Below are 27,024 nucleotides of genomic sequence, written 5' to 3'. Positions count from 1 at the left end.
ACTGGGGGTCTGTCTCACCTCACTGCCCTCCCTCTGCCAGAAAATAGCAGGCTGTGGGTTACCAGTGGCTTCACACTGGAAGGTGACTGTCCTGCCCACTGACACTGCCTGGTTCCTGGGGTGAATGGCAAACGCAGGGGGCACTGCAGAGGAAGAGAGGCTCTAATTAACTGGCAGCCTAACACATGTTCATCATTCCCAGCTTTAGAGCTTCTCAGTGTGCATAAGGAGATCAAAGAATTAAGTGCCTCTACACCAAATTGGTCGAGCTTTTACCTTCTTGAATGAAATAAAAAAGAAAAAAACAAACTGTCTTCATTTACCTACACAAAACATGCATTACATACTGTAGAGGTGGATGGAATTACATGACAGAGGCTCATGATTTCCTGTTGCTGTCTGATGGTAGATGAGGGATGGATGACAACTTACCAGTATTGACTACAAGAGAAGAGCACACAAAAGAGCAGTGTAATGAGTAATCATGTTGTATAACAGGATGTAGAACATCATGGATAAATTAGACAGTACTGGGACATGCTTAAATGAGTGGGCACAGTAAGACTTGTACGAAAGGACAGACATTTGGACCCTTGAATACAATATGTACACCTTCTGTTCCCAAAGATTTGCACTGGCACTTTCCAGTTATCTTGCATCATTTGAACCGCCGATAGTCATTTGTGTGTAGATGTGCTGCATTTGCAGATATATTAATGACTCATTCTAACAGTTGTTTTGGTCTTTTTGAAGTCATTTCACATATGTCTAATTTTGGTTTATTGTTGTCTTATGCTCTTGCAGCCATATGCCTCTCCCGGGGGGTTTTGCTTTTCATTGTTATCGTTTTGCATAGATTTACATGATTGAAATTTCTGGCTCTGTATCTCTTTTTTTCTGCTGTTCTAACAAACATTTTTTTCAAATTGGTTGTCAAAGTTGGCGAGCATGTGGATGCACACAGGAGTGGCCAGTTAGCGGCTTGCTTGATTAACAGTTATCTTCTTTCTCTGCTATAAATGAGGATGGAATATAAAATGCCCCTCGCAATAAGAAGTTGAATTTCCTTGAGAAATTCTTAAGGAAGGGTTTCTCAACCCAAATCTTTGTGATTCACATAATTCCACAAGAAATTCAGCCGATATGCAGCAAACATAAAATGTTTTTTATTTTTTTTTTTTTCATACTATTGTTTCTAAACAGATAATACATGATTATTTTGAAGTTATGCATGTGAAAGAAGAATGGGTTTCTCAAACACTCACACAAAAAAGACATAACAACTTGTATAATCTGGGAAATATGCAATAGTAGGGAAAGTCACAAAGCCAGAAATGCATAATGAGAAAATAGGGCTCGACAGTACATCGAAGCTTTATCATCATCACAATATTAGTGAATGCAATATCAATACAATAAATCATTGGCAGTTACATTGTAATACATTCATATTCTGCATGCAAAGAACATATTTGGTCAATCAAGTGGACTCTCACTGGCCTTGATGCCTACACCTGGTTTAGATAATGTGACAGAAGAGAAAGCCAGGAGTGAAGAAAATGTGGGTTTATCGCAACTGATATCATCAATTAACTATTAAACGATAATATTGCATATCACAAGTTTTTCTATTATCTTGCAGTCTTTGTAAAATCATGTGAGATTTGTAAACATAACAGCAGATAAACAGTTATGTGTCTACAATTAACACAAGGTCTGACAATGAATATTAAACATGTTAAAATGAAAGTTTTATTTACAATCAAATACTGAGTAGTGCATTGTTCGTCAGAACAAACAATGCCCCCCTGAGACATGAGAGCACTTCAATATCTATAAAGTACTGCACATTAGGAGGAATGGCTAGCTGCCCAGCTGTTTTGGAACATCTATGAGCAGAAAACACTTTTCTCAAACCTTCGCAATTTTTTCAATTTTTAACATTTTAGACCTACTACTTTTTCTTCATATTGCAAGTGAACAAAAGTCTGTAAGTGATTCAGACTGTGGCAACAAATTAAACTAGCATTTTTTTTATATTTAATTTTGAGTTATTCACATATTGAGATTTCTCCCTGTTCCTTTCAAAAAAAGAAAAGTCTCTGCTCAACTGGCATATGGCTGCTCATCTTCTATTCCCCACAAAAGAAGAAGAAGAGAAAAAAAAACAGCCGTGGTTCCCCTTGAAGCTCTTTTTCTTGGGTTTGTGGAAGAAAAGGAAGACAATGTAATTGGAACCATGCCACTTCCCAGCAAGCCACCACTGCTACCTTATCTTTAATTAAGTCCTACTGGCCTCGGTATATTTCTCCCACCGCGTCACAGCTATGTGTTTAATTGAACAGGTCTGTGTGTGCAACTTTGAGCTGTCTGACTTCCTATTTTACCGTCACAAATCTTGGGGAGTTGCTGAGGCAGAACAAGTCGGACCTAATGAATTCATCGTTTTTGTTCTTGTTACACAATTCCAGGCTATGAAATGCACTGTAAACAAACTCCTGCAATATATCATACTGCTTGTTATTAAGATATGCTGATTGCTGTGGATGTTATGTGACCTTCAGAAAGGATGTGGGGAAAAGAATGAAAAACAGAAGGAATAACTTTATTTCTCTGTACTGGATGAAGAAAAACATCAACTGAGGCACAGTTGTGAAAAGTATTTTTCATACTAAAAGACTAACAGGCAGAATTAAACGTGATAATAGTAAGGAAAAACTGTTTAGGTTACATTCCTACAAAAAGACAAATGAGCTGGACAGAAGGAGGTGGTTCCATCATTAGGTGTGAAGGTCGGGTTGTACTGACCGTGCACAGTGAGCGTGGCAGATGCTTCAGACTTCCCAACCATGTTCTCCGCTACACATGTAAAGGAGCCTTCATCTGAAGAGGCAACTTGGCGAACAATCAAAGTGTGGTCCTCTAGGATTTCAAATCTGTGGGCAGAACAGACACAAAGGCTCAAGAGATCAAACAAAATGCTGAGACACTTTTTTTCCATAGTAAGAGTGCCTCTGTGAGTTACCTGCCCTTAGGTAGGTCAGAGTCGTCTTTCCTCCAGCGGACAGTGGGAACAGGGTCTCCTTGAACCACACAGTGAAACTCCACACTCTCATCTGCCAACAACACCACACTGCTAGGACGCTTCAGAAAGGTTGGCCGCTCTGGAAGGCAGTACAACAGGAAGAGACAAAGACAGCAATATAATTAGCATGATCTTCGTGATGCAATCAGTGTTAACTCAAAGTGTAAATGTGCACCCAGAATCTGATGATTTTAGTCTGAGTTAAGAAATAGAGGGATGTTAACACTACTTTGAGTTGATTATGTAGTATTAACATGTAAAAGCATCATTAAAATGGCACAAGTAGAGCTGATCTAAAGATCAAGGCTTGCTCTGTAAATGTAAATTTGTTGTGTGTATGACAGCACTGAATGTTTCCAGGAGGAAAACTGCTTACAAAACTGAAATTGTTACTTCATGCAGAAGGAGCTTGCTCTGCATAAAAAACACCACTACCACTATATGGCAAGTGAAAAAAAAATTGTAGGAGACAACAAATGTGAATAAACTACCCCATGTGAGAGATGAAACTTTAGAGTTTAGAAACATCCTGCGCCCTCTGATTCACATCCTTGTACAGAGGGATTTATACTGAACAAAAATTATGAGCCCAATCACTCCTGAAGGGCTTGCAGGATGTTCTTAAAGGCCAAAGAACAAGGACTGCTGTCACAGACCTATTCACAAAGAACTGACCCCTCAGATTTCAAATCAAATTGTAGGGTCCCTGCAAATTTAAGCTGTGCATCCATTAATATAAACTTGGGCTAAACCCAGTCACAAAATAAAATCAAAATTGTTTATTTTTTCAGAGATTTGACTTTTTTATTTATATAATTGAAATGATTTGTTAATGGCATTAGACTCAGACACCCAGGACTTCAACCAGCTATTTATTAGCCTATCTAGTAAACTCTATTTCTACAGACATAAAGATTCACATAGAGATTCTTATTATTGTCTTTTTAATATTCAATAATAGTTCAGTTACATGTTTTTCTTAATATTGCAAAGCACTATGTACCACATAGTTCCTTGAAAATCTCACTCCAACAACAAAAACAGATGTCTGAATGATTAATAGGATGTCTGAATTTTAAAATAAAAATACAAAAAATCAGACATGAGCACGGGTTATAAAAAATATTATAACCAGTCAATTTCAGTATATTTAAGTTGTGTGTTTTACAGGACTCGCTTAACAGCATTTGTGTTTAAGTCCCATAGACATGAAACACTCTGAGGCACAGCAATGACTACAGTGTAGATTTGCAACTCCAACTTAATTATGTGGTACAGATAAGAGCCTATTATGATGGAAAGTGTTAGTAAAACAAGTGGTGAACAGGACTGAGAATGGAGGGTGCATTTATGCAGTAGGCATTGCAGGCAGTGTCAGAAGCTCAGCTCCATGGGGAGCTCTTATACTGAAAGGTTGTAACACTGCATACAGCAGCAGTAGATATTCAGCACTTGTTTTTGAGGAAAACCACTTCAGAAGCTGCCAGACTGAGATGGTAGCACTGTATAATCAACATAATTAACAGGTTATTGTTACAACCCAGTGGCAACAATTTCATACATCAGGCTGGCAAAACAAAAGCACATGAGCTGAAAAAAAATATAAAAATTGAACAAGTCAAGCATTTAAACACAATGCAATGCAACTACAAAGCTGCAAAATATTACCTAGCACTGTGAGCTCGGCAATCTCGCTCTCCCTTTCTCCCACCATGTTTGTAGCAACGCAGATATATTTTCCAGCATCACTCTTCCTGGTGTTGGTGATCATAAGCTTGCCGCTCCGGATCTAGAAAAAAAAAAGCAGGAAAAGAATGTTTGCACAGTTGTATTTGCAGAGGATTTTACCATCCTGATGTTTGCACTGTTTGTCAGCCACTGATTGTTTGCAGCATATTCATAATGCATGTATTAATCTGACTGCAAATTGAATGTTATGCTAAAATCTGCCACAGATCAACTTCTCATTGCTTTGAGATATTTACTCTCAGGTATGATGGCATCTGCATATAAACTAATCTTCTGGCTATCTTGCCTTTGAAAATTACCATATTTTTGATGCACTTAATGGCATGGCAGCATATAGGGCTACATCTGAAATTTGCACTGTCTTTGAAGCTGCACAGAAGGTCACCTATTATAAAATTACATAATTCATATCTAGTGCTGCACAAGAACCCTGGGAACAAAGGCACAACCTCTTTGTAGAGATGTTCCTTAGATGTTCTGTCAGCCTGCTTTGCCTTTCCCAAACTTTTCACCCTCTCTGTACGCATATCTGTGCACCCAAACACAGGCACACCCACACACATAACAAAGAGGTTGAAGACATGTGCACTCCAGCATGCTGTTTTCAGTATTTCCTGTACTCCACACTCCCACAGACTATAGTAGATGTTTTATAGTGCTTTGAAGGAGAGCTTCTGTGCTGATAGTCAGCGGCTACTTGGTGTTAGAGGTGATACCAGAGCAGAACTGAGTAGATTCGCTAAAGCAGACGGGAATGACGATCCAAACACCTCAGTACAAAAAGAAAGCCCCTTTTTGCATCCAGACATCTGAAACCTTCTGCCAGGCATCGGCTTCAATTAAACTTTCAGTCCCAGTTATTATGTTTTGAGATTGCTTCTTTCCCCACCTACACTCAGCTATAGAATCAAACTATTCATGTATGCCTGCTAGAAACACACAGTGCACAAAGCAGCGCTGCCATTTCTTAGCAGAAGTCAAGGGGCCAAGGCTGCCTGCAGTGCTGCATTCATAAAGCAGGCACTAAGCTAGACAGCACCTGGCTTGGTGGGTACTCTAAAACCACCACCTAGCCGATAGAAAAAAAAACATTAAACTGCTGCTGCTGGGTTGAAACCAGCAGCCTCTCATTTATTAGTCAGCCTCCTCCGGGGCTAACCTTACACCACAAAAAGATCAGGCTGTCCAGCAAATAAATAACAAGGAAAAATGGCTTAAATGCAGCTGACATCCCAGGTCTGTTGCAAATGATGTGGTTTCAAAATGGAAGATTGAACAAATTATTGTGTATTTTAAATACAAAATGCCAGCCTCTAGTAATCACAAGGAGCATAAGGGTGGGGCACGGAATCAGTGATCATTCCTCTTACTATTCAGTGAATTACAGTTGTGTATTTAGACTCTAGGACCAAAGCAAAATGCTCACTATTTGAGAAAATGATGTTTTATATAATGTTTTTGGCACATAAAGGGTATTTGCATGAAATTAAAGCAAAATTATTGATAAAAGTAACAAAGTCCTTTTTTGTGCTTTATTTTTCCTTCTTATGGGCACTAGGGATGTGTAGCTGATACACTGTCAATGGTCTGATTCATTAAAAATATATGAGAAGCAAAATCAGTAAATAACCAGTATATATTTAGCTCTTGATCATGATATAATGTGATTTCATATGACTTTAGATTCAACATTATACATTCAATGCAATACAACAAAGCAAAGGGTTGATTCTGTGTCATTTATTATGATGGATATTTTTACAGCCTAATAAAAAATAGTCACTGCTCACAAACACTTCTTGTTTTAAAATAGAAACACTTTCATAAAACATAACTCACAATTAACAAAAAAAATCACAAAACGGAGGTCTAGTGCGTGTGTGTTTAACACTCTTTTCAGTAACTCAGCGTAAGCATAATTTAATCTTTTTTTAGTATTAGTTGATTTATATGATCCGGGTGAAGCACACTTTTATTGTTTGTTTGTTGCTGTTTTTACAGGCGGTGCTACAGTTCTCCTCTGAATTAGTAGGCATTGTTACCAAGAAAGCAATACCACTTGTGAGCAGGCATTGCACCAGAAGAAGAGCTGGACATAAAATAAATGAATATGTGACATCTGGTATCCATACACAAATGTAGCTACACTGTTTAAAACCTTTTAGCTATTCCTATAGTGGATGCCTGTAATAACAAACCTACTTGCTGACTAAAAACAAGCAAAAACCATTGAATTGTGTTGGTACAGAGATGTTTTAAATTAATGAATCTAAATTGAATCTCTAAACTGCATTGGTGCATGGTTGCTCTACTGTTGCAGCCACATTGTGCACATACATGTTGTGAATCGGTAATTTTCAGGCAATTTTCAGGCAATTTTCATATCCCTAATAGTCACAAACATTGGGAAGCTTGTGATTGTGTTGTTGCTTAAATGTATTATGCTGCACAAACAGATGAATTGTTTTCACTGAAATCCATGATCACATTTTACTTGTGTAAGTTTATAAAAACAATAACAATCACAGCTTTATCAAATAGTTAAAATTATCGGTAGCCAGTACTGGAAGAAAAACACAAAAGTCATTTCGAGTAGCCATGAATCGCTTGTGCCGCACTCCTTTGGTTTCCATACAGTTTGTAGCTTCTTTCCGTGAACACTACCGACAAAGACCCATTTCCAAACAGAAAAGATGATTAGGGATGACAGGGAAAGGCACATAGAAAGTACAAAGCAAAAGGCAGCCTTTGTATTTTCTTCAGTGGAGGCTCTCCCCCCTCCCGGCTCTGATCTGTTCGTCTCCTTAAATCAGAGCGAGCTGCTCTGTCCATCACAGCCCCCTTGAGAGGCTCTACCTGTCACTCCGCACCAACATGATCTTTGAATCCTGTCCTGCTTGTCCCCAGGAGCATGCACATTCATATAAACAAATCTCATACACTCATGCACGCACATTAATGAACAAAACTAAGTTGCTTACACTTGACTGTGTTCCAGAGTTCAGTTAAAGCTTAGTTGTACTTTCAGATGCAACATTAATTTATTCTATATTAAGAGATGTAAAAAAAGGCTCACCACGTATTCATGTTACGACATATTGTAGCAAAAATAATTAGTCTTGCATTATCATATATTGCCAGGCAAGTTTTTAAGTATGTAAAGCAGCAATAAATTCACTTATTTTCTGAAGTACTATTTTATTCTGCTCAGAAAATATTTGCGGAATCAAAATGTCTTTTCTTATTTGTGGTATTAATGCCAGAAAGACTTTCCATGATACTAGGTAAGATCTTTAAAGTTTAGTTTCTTTAAAGTAGTTTAGTTTCTTTAAAGTAGTTTAGTTTCTTTAAAGTGTAAGTAACATCTTTAAAGTTCTAATAGTGCAAATTTATATTAAAGAATTGACTATAAGGTATTTGCAGCATAGTCTAAGTGATTGTGAAGCTACTTGGGTCAGTTGTGTCAACATATTTTAATGCAAAAGTGTTTTTTTTTTTCCTTTTTGACTTGTTGATTGAAAAACAATATGAGACTAAAATAGAAATTGATTAGCCAATCAATAAAAATTGTATAAACTATTAAGACTGGATTAAGACTATCCTTCTGTTTCCTATTAAAGAAAAAAAATAAAACATTATTAGTGCCACTAAGGAAAATGTGTAACATTTAAAGTAAAAAGGGGCTTTTTTACTGTAATGCGTTCATCTCTGTCATCTAAGTTGGAACCGTCTCTCCTCCAGGAGATGGTGGGTTCAGGGTGTCCACGGGGGGGCTGGCACTCCAGCACCGCAGGCTCACCAACAGCAACCATAACGTCAACGGGGTTCTGCCTGAAGTCATCACGTAAAACTGAAAAATATACAAAAAACATAAATCATTAAGGAGTGGAGTTTATTGATGTTTGAAAATAAATATACAAAGATAACACATGCTTGTTGGTTGATTTGTTCAGGTGGAAATTTGCCTGTTGTGATAAAGAGAATATCTCAATAAATGCATGATGTTGGATAAGTGAGAATTTTATGGCTGTACAGTATTTGCTGCTTTATGTCACATGATGAAGCTTTTTCTTTGTTTATTCCCCTTATTCAGCTGTCCACCCATTCCTTGCTGTTGTAGAATGCCAGAAATGCAGGAAACATTAAATCAGCCAGCTAATGCTTTGTAGACCTAAATCACCTGGACAGGTTTGTACTTGCTTCTCTTTGTTGAAAATATGACCCCTTGTTTGATTTTGTGACATTTTTAGAGCACCAAACGTGGTCATTATCCATTCATCTGAAATACATTTTTTATCTACACCTGGGTCTTTGTTTTCCCCATTTTACTTAAACAAAAACTATCAACACATGCTGCTGAGAAAGTTGTTTTTTACAAAGCCTGATGCAAAGACAAGAGGGTGCACTGCAGCAGTGCTCAAAAGAAAGGTGGGTTTGAGATATCTCCAACAGCAGGAGGCAAAAAAAACGACCACAGCAGTTTATCATCTTTTCTCAATGAGTAGCCTGTCTGCTGAGAAAGCAGCCAGAAGCTGAACTGGAGACGAAACAAGCTCGCATCTAATCCAAAAGGGTGTTATTATCACTGGTTACAGACAGCCCTCATCGTTGCCATAAACAGTAGACCAAGGCCTTCACTGAGCATCTTGAACAGGACCTGGTCATAGCTTAACAGTTTAACATAGTGGCCAAAGTAATGGAACTGAAGTGTTCAAAAGACAAATAGGGATTAGCATAATGTAAACAATGTTTCCCTCAGTGTCTCTGATAGGATTTCTGCCTGTGGTGAAGTGAACAACATGTGCGGATGTAGACGCCTGTGTACGAGTGACTGCTGTTAAGCATTCCCAGTGTTAAATTACAGGGGTGGGCTTAGAACCCGAACAAGCCAAAGGGAGCTGTGCCAAGACAGAGCAAGCAGAACAGCAGAACTTAGTGGACTCGAGTTGGGGTGAGAAGACAGGAAACAATAAGGAAAACGCACAATCACTCCCAGATGGTGGCAACTCCTCCACCTCTGGCTACGAATTTCTATATAACACTGTGCAGGGAGGCCAGAGATGCCTGATGAGAGCCATGGCCCATGGAAGAACAAAATTGGAATGACCTTCTAATTGGAACTATTTTTACTCTTGCGTGTCTATAAGCTCCACTCTGCCGCGTTACCCGTCTGATCCTCTGAACACAGTTGCGACTAACTGTCTGCATTTGACTGAAAGCTGATGGGAAACAGCTGTTTGACACCCCCCAGCCCTCCACCCTTCACCACTGCCAACAGCATTGTGTCACATGATAAAAGGCCTTCCTCGTGGGACACCAAAATATGGCTGAAGTTACTTCAGACAGGAAGAAACTGAGACCATCACAACTCTGTGTACAGTGTGTATGTGTGTGCATGCTGACTGATTGACTGATACCATCTTATAATTCCAAAAGCAATCACGTTACACATCTGCTTTTACTATTGTGTGAGGGGCCCAATTGTTTCCATAGAATCTGAAAGCCTGGTTTATTTCCTCAAACACATTTGTTAGAGATTTACATTTGCACTTAGGGGATGAAATGTTAAGAAGATGTGGGAATAAAAGTTGTGAAATTGTTAGTAAGGACTGATTTTTTTTTTTTAAGTGCAAAGGGGCCAGAAAAAATGTGCAGTTTTTGCATGTACAACAAATATAAAACATTTGTTTCAAATCTTTTTTTTTATGTCCTGAGACTGGAAGATGTGTTTGGCTTAGTGTAACTTATGACAAAAAAAATGATGTGTAAGTACTTTAATTTTCAAAGCTAAGACTGATTTTCTCTCTGAGCTGTGTTTCACCCTCTTTCACACTAGAATTTCCTTTTTGCCATCTACTGTCTAAACACAGTTAGTATTTTTCTGTTTATGAACATTTTTTTACAATCTACTGTATTTCTTGGGAGTGATGTTTCTAACACCACTCCTTTTAGTTATGAGCTTCTGCAGAAGTTGACTAGGGTGGTTAGGAAAACATAATATATTCATTACGTAAAAGTAAAAAGTACACCCTTTCTTTTGCATTGTATTTTTTATGCAAAGTATTGAAATTAGGAAAACACAATCCCAAATTACATAGCATGTAGTTGTATATCCAAGGCTGTATTTACCTAAATTGAACACCTGATAAGAAATCAGGTAACTTTTACATGCCTTAAACTAGAAAAACAAAATAAATAAAAAAACAAAACAAATGAGGAATATTCCTTTCCCCATAACTTTATTACACTAATTTATAAAGCAATCCTTTATGAAATAACCCTTTTTTTACATTTTGTTCATTCAGTGTGCAAATATTTATATTTTGCTTGTAGATTTCTGCAAAATCAAAACCATAAACAGTCTTTTACTTGATTATCCTTTTTTTTTTTTTTCATTTTCTGTTGACCCTTTTTCTTATGTCTAGCATCTGCATTTAAAGGCTCTGCACATCATGTTTTGTAGCAATTCTCCAATTTTGCTCGTTTATTTTACAACTTGCACACATGAATCTCACATGTATTTTGAAAGCAGGCTCTGGGTTCAGTGAAACCCACCTCTGCAGCTTCTGGAGCCTACCCAGCTTGCCTGCTTGGCTGAAGGTTTGCACCTCTTGCTGTCTTGTTTTCTCCCTTCATCTGATCCCTCCAGATGAGAATCTCACAGCCCACTTCAAAGCATCCGCCCCTGGCCTCACTAGTCTGAATCTGACAGTGTCTGACTTGTTGTTAGTCCTCTGGAGCTTGAGCCACAGCTTGAAAGGTCTACTCCAGCCAAGCTCCAATAATCCTCTTTGCAGAGTCCAACTGGACCCGATAGGAATACAATCATACCCCACAGTCAGGAGTGGGGCGGAGCAGAAACAGTCTCTATCACATCACATCACTGTAAAACACCAACAGAGAATAATCTTCTTTTTTGTTCACATGAGTCGAAAACTGTTTTAACTTTTTGACATGACAACCTCAGGGTACTCTGCTTTGTTACTTTATGCTGGTAAAGTAATTCTTTCTTTTGTCATAAATATAATGAAGTCAACATTATTGTGACTCAGACTCAGCTTATGGTCATTCAAACTACTTGACTGAAGAACAAAATGCAGTTTCTCAGGTTTAGGTGTTTGCAGCATGGCTACTAAACACAGGCAAAATAATAAAATAAAAAATGGAATAAATTACTGCAGTTTCTGTAAGGCTGTGATGCCTTTGTGTCAAATTTGCCAAAAGCACTGCTGTGCACAATTCCTCCTTCACTTTATATTAGAATACATTTAGTGACAGCTTATCCAAATGCCTGTTTTATGCCTAAGGAGAAAAGCAAAACACTTAGGCCTTCCTACATCATTATTTTGATATATTGCTCTCTGTTGCTTTTAATTTTGAACTTTTAAATAACAGAAATGTAAAGTATTTAAAAACTTATAGAAGAAAAAAAGAAACATGTTCCTATTGGCTCAAAACAGGGAGAAGTGATCTAATAATTAATAATCATTGTCTGCAATATGTTTGTTAGTGCAATACTTGTGTGATTTTTTATGTTAATGAGAAGATTATATTATTCTGTGTGCAAAACATGAAAAAAACAGATTTCTTGGTATGGTTCCCAAAAGAAATCATCTTCTCTTTAAAATGAAGATTGAGGTAAGGTTTAGTTTTGCAAAGCTCCATTTGAACACAAAACACAACCAACCCAAAGACCTTTGGACAGATGTGGTGAGTAGTTTGGCCTTTAAGTATAGTGACACATTTAATGAAAACCAAAGACAACCAGTTAATACGATGAAAAAAAATAAATAAATAATCATTACTCCAGGGGTGATTTTTATCAAGCCTTTTTTGCTGTTTTTTTATTAAGTTTTTACCAAAATTAGATGAATACAAAATGTCTTCAAATGCCATCAGGGATTTAAATAAAATCTGGGTCTACATTAAAGAAACAATCGAATAAGACTGACTGTTCAGATCTTTTGAAGTGGGGTTCTGTGAAAAGGTTATGAACAATTAATAACTTAACTCCTGTAGATAGCTCTTTGAACAACCACAGTTTAGAGAAATACTTTCTTTCTGACTGAATTGACAGGTTAACAACTAATATGAGTGGTTCCAAGACCAAAGTGTAATGATGCTGTCTTAAAAAATTCTCAAACATTTTAAAGCAGTTCATGTCAACACCATTTAATAAACCCATCCATCCATCCATCCATCCATCCATCCATCCATCCATCCATCCATCCATCCATCCATCCATCCATCCATTCATCCATCCATCCATCCATCCATCCATCCATCCATCCATCCATCTATCCATCCATTCATCCATTCATCCATCCATCCATCTATCCATCCATCCATCCATCCATCCATCCATCCATCCATCCATCCATCCATCCATCCATCCATCTATCCATCCATCCATCCATCCATCCATCCATCCATCCATCCATCCATCCATCCATCCATCCATCCATCTATCCATATTCTTTACCCACGGGGAGGCTGGTACCTAGCTCCAGCAGTCACTGTGCAAGAGGTGGGGTACACCCCTCACAGCACCTTTATATCACCATCAAATTTATATTTTTCAGTGCAAAAAGTGGCAGCAGGAGCTAGCTGTAGCCCTTTTGGTGTAGCTTGGAGCATGTCTGGTAGGAATATTACCACGTTTCTGCCAGACCTACCAAATAATGTAAAACTGACAACAGCGTAAAAGTTTTTTTAAAAACCATTTGCATGAAACACAACGAAATTTCTGACATTAGGGTTTTTTTGTAGCTGCCTAAACTAGCAGATAGCCTGTCAATTCAGTCAGATTCAAAAATCTTTCCAAGTAATAAGGTCACTCAAACAGCTATGTGTAACAGGTAATTTGTTAATTTTTTCATAAATCTCCACAAAACTTATATTTAAAAGATTTGAACTACTTTGTTAACCCTTCTGATTTCTGGCACCGTCCCTTAATGATGAAAATTCACGTTGAAAAACCCTTTCATTAAACAAACCATTTAACAAGCATTCTACAGAAGAATTATTTGAAATAATTCAACCCTACTGTTAATAAATATATAGTATGTGTAAAACTGGTTGGTTGTTTGAACATAACATTTAGAGATCTATTTTAAACTAAAATGTCACCTATAAATGCTTGAACAGAAAAAAGAGGACAATTTCATGAAATTTTTGCAAAATTTGAGAAGAATTAGTTGCATATCCATTGCTGCACATTTCTATGCATATCAGCTGATCAAGGCAATAGATGGGAGTCATGAGTGTTTCCTCTTTTTTAATAACTTGGACTGACAACACACTAAAACATTATTTCATATGTCAGAAATAAAAACTAAAAATATACTAGCATCCAGTGCATGGTCTTGAGGAGTTATTGCTTCTCGGGTAAGAAGCAGTAGTTTTAATTGACTGAAATATCAAAGGGCACTATCTGTCAATCCCCGCAGATATGAAAACCTTGACTTTTCTCACAATCTATCTCCTGACCTCGCTCTACCCCAAAACTCTCTGCATCTACCAACCGCAACCCTCCTCCTTCACCTCCTCCTCTTGCTTCGACAGAGCTGTCGTCCGGAGAGACAAGAAGCTGCAGGAGAAACTCCTGCTCCTTGGAAAAACCAATATGTGCTGCTCATACATTATAGGCGGTTAGATACAGAGAAAAAAGAGGCAGACACAAATAAAATCTCTCACCCAGGAGGTCCAGTTGGTTCTTTGCCCCCCACTCCATCTCCCTGCCCCCACCCTGCAACCACCTACCAAATCCAGCAACCAAAATATGAGCTGCAACCAAGCAAATCCAATAAAAAGTGCAATTCCTGCATACACAAATTAGAACACATGCATAAGCTCAGACTCATAACCATGCCACGTGAGATTTATAAAATACACACAGCATCCAGAAGACAGTGCACTCTGCTTATAAAGGAAACAAAAATCCCTCGCCCGTCCTCCCAGAGCTGCCCTATTTGAATTTCATTTTCCTCAAATAAATCATTACTCAAAGAAGTCCCAGGGCAAACAGACTTTTCTGCATGCGGGGCCATAAATCTGTCTTATGCTTGCTGAGGCAATTAACTCAACACAGTGGTTCACTTACTGGGATAAAGCTTTTAGTTGTAATATTAGTTGGGTCTTTTAACTTATTTCCTCTCAGATTTAAAAACAAACAAACTCTAGTCTAGAAAGGCTGGACAGAATGGTGGCTTTAGATAAATTAAAGTCTTAGCCTTCTTTAAAGGATTCTTTATTGCCAGTCACCTTGCATGCCTGAGTTTGCAACTAAAATTATCTTATGTAGACAATAGACAAAGTTGTAGCTATTTGGAGTCAAATTTTGAAAACATTATGCGTGATTTAATTTCTAATATTGTGCAATGATAAGATCAGAGTATGTATTTGGGATGACTTTCACCTACTACCACATCAAAATGTAGCCTAATATCTGTCAAATTAACTCAATAACAATAGCCATTTTGGTGTTGGTTAATGTTGACCTGAAGTTACAAGGGCTTCTCTACCTCTTATTGTCTCACTCTCTTTTGGGGGCTTCAGTAGGGTTCAGCAAAAAATATAGCATCATGTGTATTACTTGGAGTATGTTTTGGAAATGAAACTCAGCTAAACTCAATACCAGTAAAACTGTCTGACTTATAAGCATTTTTGTGTATGCTAAAGTCTGTGGTTGTGGCATCCATCTTAAATTGCATTGACTCCAAAAGTTATTTAGTTGTGGACGTTTATCCAGTGATTACTTTCTTGGTATTTCATCAAAATCAGTCCAGTGGTTCATCAAATACTTTGCTAACTGATAGGCACAGCTGAGTCTAATGGTTAATGGCAAAGTTTTAAAAACAGATTTTTTGTGTGTTCAGTTAGTGCTCAGATTATGTGATAGAGATGACGTTCAGCTACTACCACATCAAACTGTAGCTCAATATCTGTAAAACTGGCTGAATTACAAGTATTTTTTTTTAAATTGCTAAAGTCACTTATCTGTTGTGGCCATCTTGACCCAGAAGTTAATTGTAAATGTACTTCCAATGATTACTTTCTAAATGTTTTGTTCAAATCTGCCTAGCTGTTCATGAGGTTCTTTGCTAACTCTACAAGCAAACAAATACACACACACACAGACAAAGGGGAAAATATTATTGCTGCTTTGCTTTCAGTTGCAGGCAGTAAGTACAAAGTTGATATGCTTTCTGGATTTCTACCGTTCAAGTACATTTTGTTAGTTTTCATATTATGTCACCATTCTTTTTTTTTTTTTACCCTGTTACAAATGTTAAACTGAAAAGTCTTCTGTCAGTTTGAAAGAGGACATGTGGACTGGAGATATGCTGCATTCTGACAGGGGGGGGTTATGGGATTTTTTTTGAGCGTGATTGTATGAATGGATGCACTGGTTCAACAGTTCCTGGAAGTTGTGACACCCTAATCCTGTTGATGTACGGGCAGAACGCATCACTCGTGAGAGGCGGACACGAAAACCAGCTAAAGGGATTGTATAACCTCCATTTTAATCCCCCTCTCTTCTCTCATCATCTGTAAGAAGGGAACGCATAGCTGGGAATAAGAGAGAGAGAGTAGATACAAAAAGACAGACGGTCATGAAGCAGATCAGGGGATTTAGGGAGGTGGCAAAGAGGGCTGGGTGAAACAAAGGCTAAACAGCTCCTATATGGAATAATAAAAACTGTCAATTGGTTAAATGGTTGTATTTTGCTCTTCTTGTTGCCTCAATAGATTTTTCTTGATTCTAAAGGTATTTGATCTAAAAGAATACACTTTTACATTCACATACATATATACATACACACTCATGCATACCAGTATATACTAAACATGCACACATATACATGCATATAAACGTGTATATTCATATGTGCACATACATGCACCTACACTTTTATGATATTGCCTGGTCAGAGACCATAGTGTTTTTAATGAAGTCTTTCCAATACATAAGTTATGCTTTTGGACTCTAGAGCAGAAAACAAATCAAAGTCTGTATTCAGAGCTGTCATTTTGTCCTAAATGGCACAATTAAATCAACATCTCCCTCCCCTTTATTGAATAGCTATTAGTCAATTAACAAATCATACGGGTTGCTAGGAAACCCCTCAGACCCAGCGACAAAACAATGTGGATAATGAAAAGCGTCAATGGTAAATATTACAAGAATGAGATGATGTTGTGCTTTGATCTGAAAGCTAAATAATAGGCTAATTACTGAATAAAACTCAAACATAATCAAGACAGTCAAATCATTCCAGAAAAAAAATAAAATCAACCTGAGTACTTTACAACTTGTGATCCTTATTATTGCAATTTGTTTTCTGAGTTCTTCTTTAAAAAGCACAGTGTTATGATGTAAAATGATCGACTGCGTTTTGGAATTTGGAAATATAGTTTCTATCCCCAGTGAGAATATTTTTTGTGAAAAAAAAAAAAAAATTCAATTTGATATTAGTGCCACAATATTTCCCGAAGCACTTAGTGATTAGACACACACTCATTCGAATTATCCAACAAGTAAATCACTTTTAGGTATAGCTAAGGTTCACCTTTTTTAATCAAATCAAGCTTTCACTAAGCAAAATAAATGAAGAGAGAGTAAAGCAAACGGAAAATGGCAAGTTGGTCTATCTAATAAGTGCAAATGCATTCAGAGAAGAGCTCACTTCCTCAGGGCACACAATAATTGTGGAAAGTATATTCTCTGAAACATGTTAAAGACAAACCTCAAGAATGCTATGAGGCTGCATTCCTTTGTGCTTTTTATATTCTCTTTTATTGACAACAACAGGGTGTTTTTTAAGGTTTCTGATTAATCACACCTTGTATGATAGGATCTCATTATATAGGGTGGGGGTGGGGGTGTGTTCCTAACACTTGGCATTTTTTATTTACACTTTGTAAACACTTTCAGCCTTAAAACATTAGTTCAGATTATTTGAGATTTTCTGTTCTGTGGAACATTTATGAGCATTTAATGTCTTACCTGCTGGAGATGCCTTTGAGAACAACTTCAGTTTGGAGAAACAGAGTTTAGTTCTGATGGACTGATGAGCTAATAATAGCTAGCTCAAGCGAGACCAAGACCACCATGACCTGCTGTAGCACTTCTAGGGCAGCCTGACACATAGGCCTAATAGGAATATCAAGTGGTTTCTTTCAAAACATTTGTGAATGCTAAATTGACAGTGATGAAAAGGTTTGTAAGATTGCATTTGCATGAAACCTTGTGACATTTTCAAGACTGAAAATGTCATAAATGTTTTAGGAAGACAGAAATCCATTTTGCATTTGGTCTCACTCGACCAAGTCGTTGGCTCATCAATTCTGTCAGAATTCAGCTCTGTTTGTCCAAACTGAGGCCATTCAAAGAGCTACCTGCAACAAGTAGGGTATTAATTGTTCATAAACTTTCCACTAAACCACAAGTAAAATGATTTGAATGATCCCCCTAAATCCATTTTCTTTTGTATGAACAGTACAATACTTGTATAAAAAAACCTTTTAAAGACCATAATTGCCAAGCCTTTCAACAGTTATTTAATTACAATGTGGGTTTGCCTTTTGTTGAGTAATAAAATAAGGCGGAAGAGCTGACACTAATGAGCTATAGGCGCAGAGAGGTGTGAAGGGGTGTTGATGGTATAGTAGGATGAAAAGGCAGCTAAAACCACTGCAGTGTTGAACTCAAAGCACTATGACCTATATAGTGAGATCTATACTAACAACACCTCCCCATTGGGACCTGACCTTCTGCCAGAAGATTGCCTTCAATCTGGTCCCTCGGCACACAAGCGTTGCTTTATTACTTTTATAGCTTGTTCCAGCTGTGTAGCAATTACATCTAGCATGCATCCTGAATGAACAATAAGGATATGGACTAGTTTGTGATTTAAATCAGACAAAAATCTTTCAGTTTTTAATTACAGCGAGCACCTGAATTCTTCAGAAAGCATGAACTGCATTTGAGTGAAAATGGGGTTGGTACAAAACCAAATCAAGTCCTCTTCTTCTGAATAATGGGGAGAACTGGAGGCAGTAATGTGGTCCTTTAACTCGGGGGGAGCAAAAGTCCCTCTCATGAAAGCAGAAAAACCACACACGCCGCCCTTTAACCCTCTCATTAGTGTAATCCTGCATGAGAAGAGTAAATTGTCATGAATAAATCCACTCCGAAGCCAGTGAATGAAACGACTTTCATTTTGAGATGCTCGCATTACCATTTCAATAAGCGTGGCATGCTGCAAAATGTTGGCAGTGTTTGGCAGAGTAATTGGGAACATTAACAAGTGGATAAAATATGGTTAGTTGAGGGAGGTCTAAGTATACATTTGTGGATGTCGATTTTTTTTTTCCACACAGACAAAAAAAGAAAAGATTTTTCCACTAATAGGGCTGATGAATCCCTCTGAAGGAGAGAGATTATGGTAAAGACTTTACAGGCTTTTGTCTGACAAAACAGAAGAACTGGAAAGCAGACCTTGAGACAAATGTATTCCAGCACTGGCCCTGAGAAACCTTTGTCTGAGCAGAATGACCTCGGCGGTGGTGTTTGGAAAATTTCCTCAGGCTAGACTGAGTTTAAAATAAGCACCTTTCATGAACTGTACACAAAAAGGAAAGAGGGGTAAACTTCAGGGTACGCGCAATTACACACTGCAGACAGAGCATAAATCTTGCACTTAGCGGGCCATGCTTTGCGAGAATGAGTCGCTACCCTAATTCCTACCTGGCCTTTGTTTGTGAAAGAAGAAAATGTGGGCAGAGAAATAATAAAGTGCAGAAACCCAGGGGGGGGAAGCTCCAAGCAAAAATGTGCCTATAAAGAGAGGAGAGGAGGAGAAGGATGAGGAAAAGTTGGTTGTGGGGAGGGCAACACTGTAACAAAGAGAAAAGCGAGCAAGACAAAGACATACGTTCTGTAGAAGCTTAGCTAGGAGTGGAGATGCAGACACAAAGAAGCAAAGAGCCCGAGTGAACGCAACACTGCATCAGAATGCCTAACAGTCAGTGTTTGCTTTAAGGTGAAGCCGGTGCCAAAATACACAGAGTTACGAGCTAACAAAAACACACACTCTGCGCACACTTATACTCATGGTTATGTTCTGCATCTTAATGTACCCTGAGGTGCCAGAGTCTTTCCCTTGTCATCAATCTGAGAGACAACTCAGGGCCCAGGAGAGAACGAGACTCTCGGCAAAAAAAAGTGGAATGTTTCCCATATAGGATGGAAGAAAAGGAAATCAGACAAAGATACCAAACAGAGTCACGGGCAATTTCTACGCACATTTTCTAGACCACGGCATTATATTTAAAGGCATATTATGCTGATTTATATAGATCTCACTGTGAGATACACAACACAACAATGCCTTCATTCAAGCAAGGAAAATTACCTTTTTTTGTAATAGAGAAAGATGCTGACAGTGCAGGTGCAGATAGAAGAATCACGTGACTTTAAGGCATTTCAATACAAGAGATGGGACGAGATGGGAGATGAAAAAGGGTGTAATGATTGGTGGATTTGTAGCTATTTAAAGCATCATGTCAGGTATTCATGATAGATAAAAAGGTGCGCAACACAATACATTATAGTCAGTGAAACATATTTGTTCAAACGTGTCTCTAAAGGGATTTTAGGAATTTAAAAATGATTACATGAAGGGACGAATTAGTCCACTGTGGCAGGATATGCACTGTTTCACATTGTGAAATAGCCTTTGGAACAGTAGTCTTTGGCACTTTGAACCCCTCCAAGTCAAGCAGAGGGAAAAGACCAGTGATTTAAAGGAGCAACGGGGACTGAAATCTGGTGCAGTAACGGCTTGTTTAGTTTGGACCGAGCTGCACCGGAAAGAAAGTGAATGGGAGAAGAAACAAATGAGGGGTGAAAGATGGAACTTTAATGATCCCTCTTGGGAAACGGAGCCATTGCAGCAGCCCGGGGATGAGCACAGTAGACAGGAGCTGACTAAATGCAAGTTTTTAGGTGATACAAGTAATTAACACAAGATAAACACATTAAGAGTTGAGTGTTTAAGTCAACTTGTCTAATTACACAAGAATGCAAGATGGGCAACAAAAAGAAAGTGAGCATGCCTACAGTGAGATAAAATAGCCAAATTTACGGATGAAGGGGGGAAGGGAGTGAATACAGATTGTGCAGAGGAGGAGGGGGTGGAGACCTAGAAGACTGAGGTGAAGCAGCTTCCAGCCCCCTTAATTGGTAGGAAACAGGCAGTCTCTTAGTAGAAACTTGTCACAAGACAGAGTGGGGCTCATTTTTTTTAATATTCTCACACCATACACATCCCCCTGAGTAGTTGAACCAAAGTTATCTTGGAGTTGTGCGTCTCTCTCTGAGCTTATTCTCCTCCTTCCTCTTCACTTGTCACCAGCTCCAGCTGTCTGTCCTCCATCCTCTCTTGTGTATCTGTCTGTTGCTGGGACAACAAACCAAACACCATCTCTGTCACTGCCAAATACAACAAGTAGCTACAAACCCCCTTTAACTGTACACCAACTACACTCCGTCCATTTTTTTCATTGCTGGCCTGCACTCCTCTCTTTACTTCTGCTTGTTGGTCTTCTCTCTAATTATCTCTAGTGGAGGACAAGGTAGCTGGTTCCCTCCCCCCACACCTCTACTGCTCTGCCACAGAAAGACCCTGATGAATAATTTCACATTTTTCTAGCCTTCTCTGTCTCTCGTCTTTAAATTGATTATTGTATCGAAAGCGCAGCTAAAAGAGCAGCGTGGTGGGTAATTTGTCTTTCTGGCGATTGCGGTCCACGCATGGGGGTGGGGGAAGGGAGAGGCAGAAGGCTTAAAACGATATGCAAAGAAAAGGTGAAAAACATGATCATATTAAAAAAAATTATATTGGATGCCTGGCGCGTCCTGCCTCTGATAGCTCATTCTGTTTGATGTGTTTTGGTCAGAGGCACAATTGAAGAGGGAAAAAAGTGGACATTTGCATGTGGTAATGTTCACAGGAACGTGAGAGAAGTACATCCCTGAGAAGCATCTATAATTACATGAAGCATCTTGGAAAACACAGAAAAAGACAGCGCCCACTTTCATCCTTCCTCTCCCTTCCCCCCCCCCCGTATTTTTCTGTGAATTCCTATCATAAATGCAGCTGCAGCCTTAGCCATAAACACTCATCTGTCAGCGTTTGATTCCATGTAAATATGACTGACTGTTGTATGATGCTCTAGCCTCCAGGTGTTTCCAGTCTGTGTGATTGTGACACTCCTGTCGGTTGGCGTGTAAGACTTCAGTGATGACAGGGAGGGAGAGTATCATTTGAGCACCACAAAAAAAAAAAAAAAAATACCCTGAGTGTGTAGACACCTTGGCTTATCATTATATTGAGGCGTTCCCTGAATAAACTCAAGCATTTATCCTTAGTCAGTATTCTTTACCATTGACTCATCTGTCTAGTTGGGTGCAAATTACTTGGCTACATCAGCAGTGTGTCATTGCACAATTTTTCTAGGTGCAAGAATATACCTTAAGTATTGACAGTTTACTCTAACAAGATGTTGGAAGCCTCAAACCCTTCCACCATGCAAGTTTAATTCAGCACCACTGCAAAGTAAGCTGAATCAGCCCCCAACCAACGCTCCTCTCATCTCTGTCTTCTCCTGCTGTACAGCCCTCATCACTTTTCATAACCCCTCGTGTTTTCCTGTCTTCCAACTTCAATCCCTGCTTACTCTCATCTCCTTTGTTTCCTCCAAGCCATGTGCCATCTCTCAGGGCTTTGCTCCTCCCTGTCTTCTCTCCACTCTCTCCTCTTTCAAACCTGCAGTAAAGTCTTTCACCAAGGCTAGATTTATTTTTCTTTCTTTCTTTTTTTTTTTTTAGGCCCGAACGTTTCTTTTTTTCTCCACCAGTACTGTTGTGTATTCTCCACCCCCATCTCCAAACCCCAAACTCCTTTGCCCCCCCTTCCTCCCCCTCCTAATGGATCCCATGTCAGCAGAATACCAGCAAAAACCACACAACTGAAATGCACTGTGGCTGCATGTCTCCCTCTACCTTAATGTCTCCTTTTTCCAAGTATTAAAAATAAAGCAGACCAAAAGAAAACTAGTCAAAGAAAAATATCCTGGGTAAGCACTGCGAATGTAAAAGCACAGAGATCACCTGTGAGATTTTCATTTTACGTCTTTTTTCTATGTGATACAATCGCTCACTAACTAGGAGGAGCAAACGCAATAGGGTTTTTTATCTTATTGTTTTATAAAATGCTGAAGTTTTACTTTTCCTTGTCCACGGTAGCTATTATTAAAATGATAATTACCCAGGCCCTATGTGTTCAAGAGAAACCGCTGCTGCTTCTGATGGGCTCAGCATTTACTAAGTGAATGAGAGGATTTTTTTATATAATTTATTTAGTGCAGTAACTCCTATCCTTGAGGAAATCACAAAGAAATGTGCTTAGTGAACAATGCTAGAAACAATGCTTATATGTCGCAAGCAGCCGTTCTGTTAGAAATATGTTGCCCTCTAAATTATATTGAGAGTTTTTTTGTTGTTTGTTTGTTTGGTTGGTTTTTTAGATGTTGGCTGTTTTTTCTTGGGTGTGTGTGTTTGTTTTGTACATATTTTAAGTAAAGTACCTGACCAATTTCAGAAGGATTTTTTTTGTTTGTTTGTTAGGCTGCTTAACTCTGACCTATGAATCATTTAGGCATAAAAAGGCTACTAAGCTCAGTGGATGAACCGGTGTTATGTCGAAAAATAACAAACCACTTAGCAAAGATCCTGTTTTAAATTAGAATGTTAAGCTCAATAGGTGCTTTTGGACCACAGGGAACCACTTCACAGTCCTTATAACCATTTGAAGTAGTTTGTCTCTTTTTCTTTCCACCTCAGCAGTACTGTGGCTGTTCACAGTCTTTATAACTGTGTGTATTGGGTCTTTTAAAGCTCCCTTCTTCAGAGTATGTACCTTCTTAGCTCTGTAGGGACTCTTCAGCAACATAAGTATATACATAAACATACTGTACGTTGATAGGCTGAGCAAACTGAATGTTCTTCCAGCATCTCCATCATTATTGCCTGCTGCTGAGTGTGTTTGTCTGTTATCAAAATATCTCTTTAACCACAAGATGAATTTTGATGAAACTGTCAGAAAGTAGTCTTTGGAAATACATCTATAGACAATTAACTTTTAGAATTAATTCAATTCAAGAAGCTAATTGGTCACACAAGATATTTGTTTATAATTGTTGATCTCGTTATCAGGAAAAATCTCATGAACAACTGAACTGATTTTAATGCAACTTTTAAAATATAATCGGGTTTATTTATAAAATATTTAATATTTATTGTCTTGCAGACAACCCTACTGTCAGGATTTGGGTTTTAGTTGTTTCATTTTGTGTTAGGTTTATTGTTCCTGTGTTTAGTTTTATCTTAGTTATTGGTTTGCTCCCTGTGTCCCCTGCCATTATTCATCTGTCCTCAGCCCTTTACTAGTTATCCTGCCAAACCCATTTACACCTGCCCCAAGTTTGTAATCAGTCACCTGTGTCCACTTACTAATTACCCTCACTCCATATAACCTGGTTCTCAGCTCCCATTTCTCACTGGTTCATTGTTGCATACATGTACTGTCTGGATTTCCTCATGACGCCTTTCCCTTGTACCCCTTGTACCCTGTCAGTTTTTGTCATTTAGTTTGCTGCCAAGACAGCCTTTGTTTTTGTTATTTTAAATAAATTAGTTTTACTTTAGAGCTCCTTGTGTTTGTCTGCATTTTGGGTCCAAATCATCCAACCACTTTCTTGATGCCTACAGTTAAAAGAACAACTGTGGTCTAGGTTAAATAATAAATTAAAGCAGATCTGTAATATAAAGCAGTGTATTTCTCAAAATAAATGATGCAGTATTAGAAAATGCGTACGTTTTTATAACGTTTTTGTGAGAATGCATCTTACGTTTTTTTTAAACCTGTGAGCATGACAATATATAATTCTTACATTCTTCTAATCCATTTTTAAAGTTTCTCAATAATTGTTTTTATGTAGTTTTAAATTAAACTTTTATCAAATAAAAAAAGTGTTGAGTGGTTTGAGCTGATAAAGAATGCAAATAATTTCTACCTCTGTGTAAATTCTCTCTCTTGATCTTGTGGATTCTTCTCCTTCTCTATGGGATATTCAAGCCTCATGTAGTTCTTCATTACAGCTGCAACATCAGCCTGAGATAGATTTTTTTCAAAAGGTGTGAGAGCAAACAGCAGGGATTTGGACAGTGCTATCATTCTTTGCTTTGCTCTCTCCTTTGGTGAAGGACTTAAGCTGTAGTAGTAGTTGCAGTAGTAGTAGTGCATGCAGGGGGCTCACAGGGACATGTGTGATAGACGACCTGATAAGGAAGTGACAGGGACAAACTGTCACATCTCTGCTGGGCTCTGCACTCCACAGGTACGCAGCAACACAAGCCAAGTCTGGACAGTGACAAATGGACTCAATTTCCATTTATTTATCTGTGTGTTGTGTGAACTACAGAACACATGCTGACCTGCCCCCTATAAATCTTTATCCTGTTAACACAACACCAATAAACCAACACATTAGCCCTCCCAAGCAGCACACAGACTAATCAAGCGTACTATCACACAATGAGCAAAGAACATAAACACATTTGCTGTGAAATTACTTGCAAAATACACATTGAGAGGACAATTTTGTAAAAAAAAAAAAAATCATGCGGACAAGTGCCCTTACTCTTGGAAATCTGCATACACAAAGAGAGCCAAGCAGCATTTCCTACCCAACAAGTCTGGGAAAGCAAAATGGAAGGAGGGGGTGCACTCAGGGGATAAATCCGGGGACAAAAACCACCTCAATCGTAACACAGTAATGGGTTTCCACTGTGCAGATGGAGTGGGGCTGGAAAAAGCTTTTGGGGGAGCAATGGGGTCAGGGGGAGGGAAGGTACACATTTATACTGTTTAGATTCGATAAGGTCTGGAAATTGCTGAGTGGGGGAAGCACTTTTAAAGAGACAAGCAGTCTGCCAGTCTGTCCCAGTGACTCCAGCAGCTCAACAAGGAGGCCTCACATGACACCATGACCTCTCTGCTATTAACTATACTGCTTACATACTATACAGATATCCTCATTATGAGCAGCTGATCTGATTCCCTTTCCCACAAACACTTATCTACAGGTCAGCCGTCTTTCTTAAACTTAGTTGTAAAATAAGTAACACCCACTTTGTTTCTTGCTGCAGCTGGCATGCACCCCCAAAAAATCCTCTCCCTGCTGGTTTTGTCGTATTACCAGACAGAACACCAACAGATTTTTTTGCTCGGTGCCAAGCAGTCAGTGGTGTGAATGGCTGAGCTGCTGGATTTAATTAGTGCTGCACCCATATGGATTAGCAGACAGACAGGCTCACACGCAAGCAGCAAGTATGTCACATTCCCACCTGATCAGCTCTCAACATTGCCCTTGGTGGCATACAAACACAGAGGCACACATGAATACACACCAGAAGGAAACAAAGGCAGGGAGAGGGGGTGTAGATGGAGCAGTTTAAAAATCACGGCATTTTTTGCTGTAAATTTAATTGGTTTTAGCAGCAGTGCAAAGAAAGCGTTAAGGTTGGCTTGCTGCAGCATGTGCAGCAGAGACAGCTGCTCTGATGGGCAGGGGGGTGGGAGGGGGCAAAGTGAACATACTGCTAAATAGATTATTTTAAGAAGCAGCCAGGTTGATAAACAGCATACTGTCATCCTGGCAGCATAGAAATGCAGATGGATGAAGGGACATGCAAACACTTGTTCCACTTGGTTTCACTTACTTCCACTGAAACAATCCCACGAAAAAAATAAATAAAAATCAGCACGGTGAGTTCAGTGCAAGGCCGTGGGAAGTAGGGGTGTGGAGGGTGCTGCAGCATCTCACAATGAATGCAGAAACACATCCACATTAAAATATGTAGTTAATGACCTCATGAACAAAACTGAATAAAAACAGATTTATATTTGTATACAGTTGCTGGTCATAAAATTAGAATATCATGAAAAAGTAGATTGATTTCAGTAATTCCATTTAAAAAGTGAAACTTGTATATTATATTCATACATTACATACAAACTCATATATTTCAAATGTTTATTTCGTTTAATTTTGATGATTAC

At 38.5% G+C, this 27,024-nt stretch overlaps 1 protein-coding gene across 4 annotated transcripts in view; it reads right to left on the bottom strand.

Moving 5' to 3' along the window:
* LOC108233901 (roundabout homolog 1-like) overlaps window positions 1–27,024 on the bottom strand; it is a 102,920-nt gene that overhangs the window by 14,797 nt on the left and 61,099 nt on the right. For 3 of the 4 annotated variants that reach the window (XM_017412667.2, XM_037979021.1, XM_017412669.2), the window contains 6 exons: window positions 8,527–8,684; window positions 4,754–4,874; window positions 3,026–3,164; window positions 2,809–2,936; window positions 433–441; window positions 19–143 (listed from right to left, as the gene is read on the bottom strand). In XM_017412667.2, coding sequence (XP_017268156.1) covers window positions 19–143; window positions 433–441; window positions 2,809–2,936; window positions 3,026–3,164; window positions 4,754–4,874; window positions 8,527–8,684 — 680 coding nt within the window. The remainder of the gene's footprint in view (window positions 1–18; window positions 144–432; window positions 442–2,808; window positions 2,937–3,025; window positions 3,165–4,753; window positions 4,875–8,526; window positions 8,685–27,024) is intronic. The other variant, XM_017412668.2, reaches the window with a different exon arrangement.

Source organism: Kryptolebias marmoratus, linkage group LG13, assembly GCF_001649575.2.
Source record: "Kryptolebias marmoratus isolate JLee-2015 linkage group LG13, ASM164957v2, whole genome shotgun sequence".
Lineage (NCBI taxonomy): Eukaryota > Metazoa > Chordata > Actinopteri > Cyprinodontiformes > Rivulidae > Kryptolebias > Kryptolebias marmoratus.
This window is presented reverse-complemented; position numbering and strand designations above follow the sequence as displayed.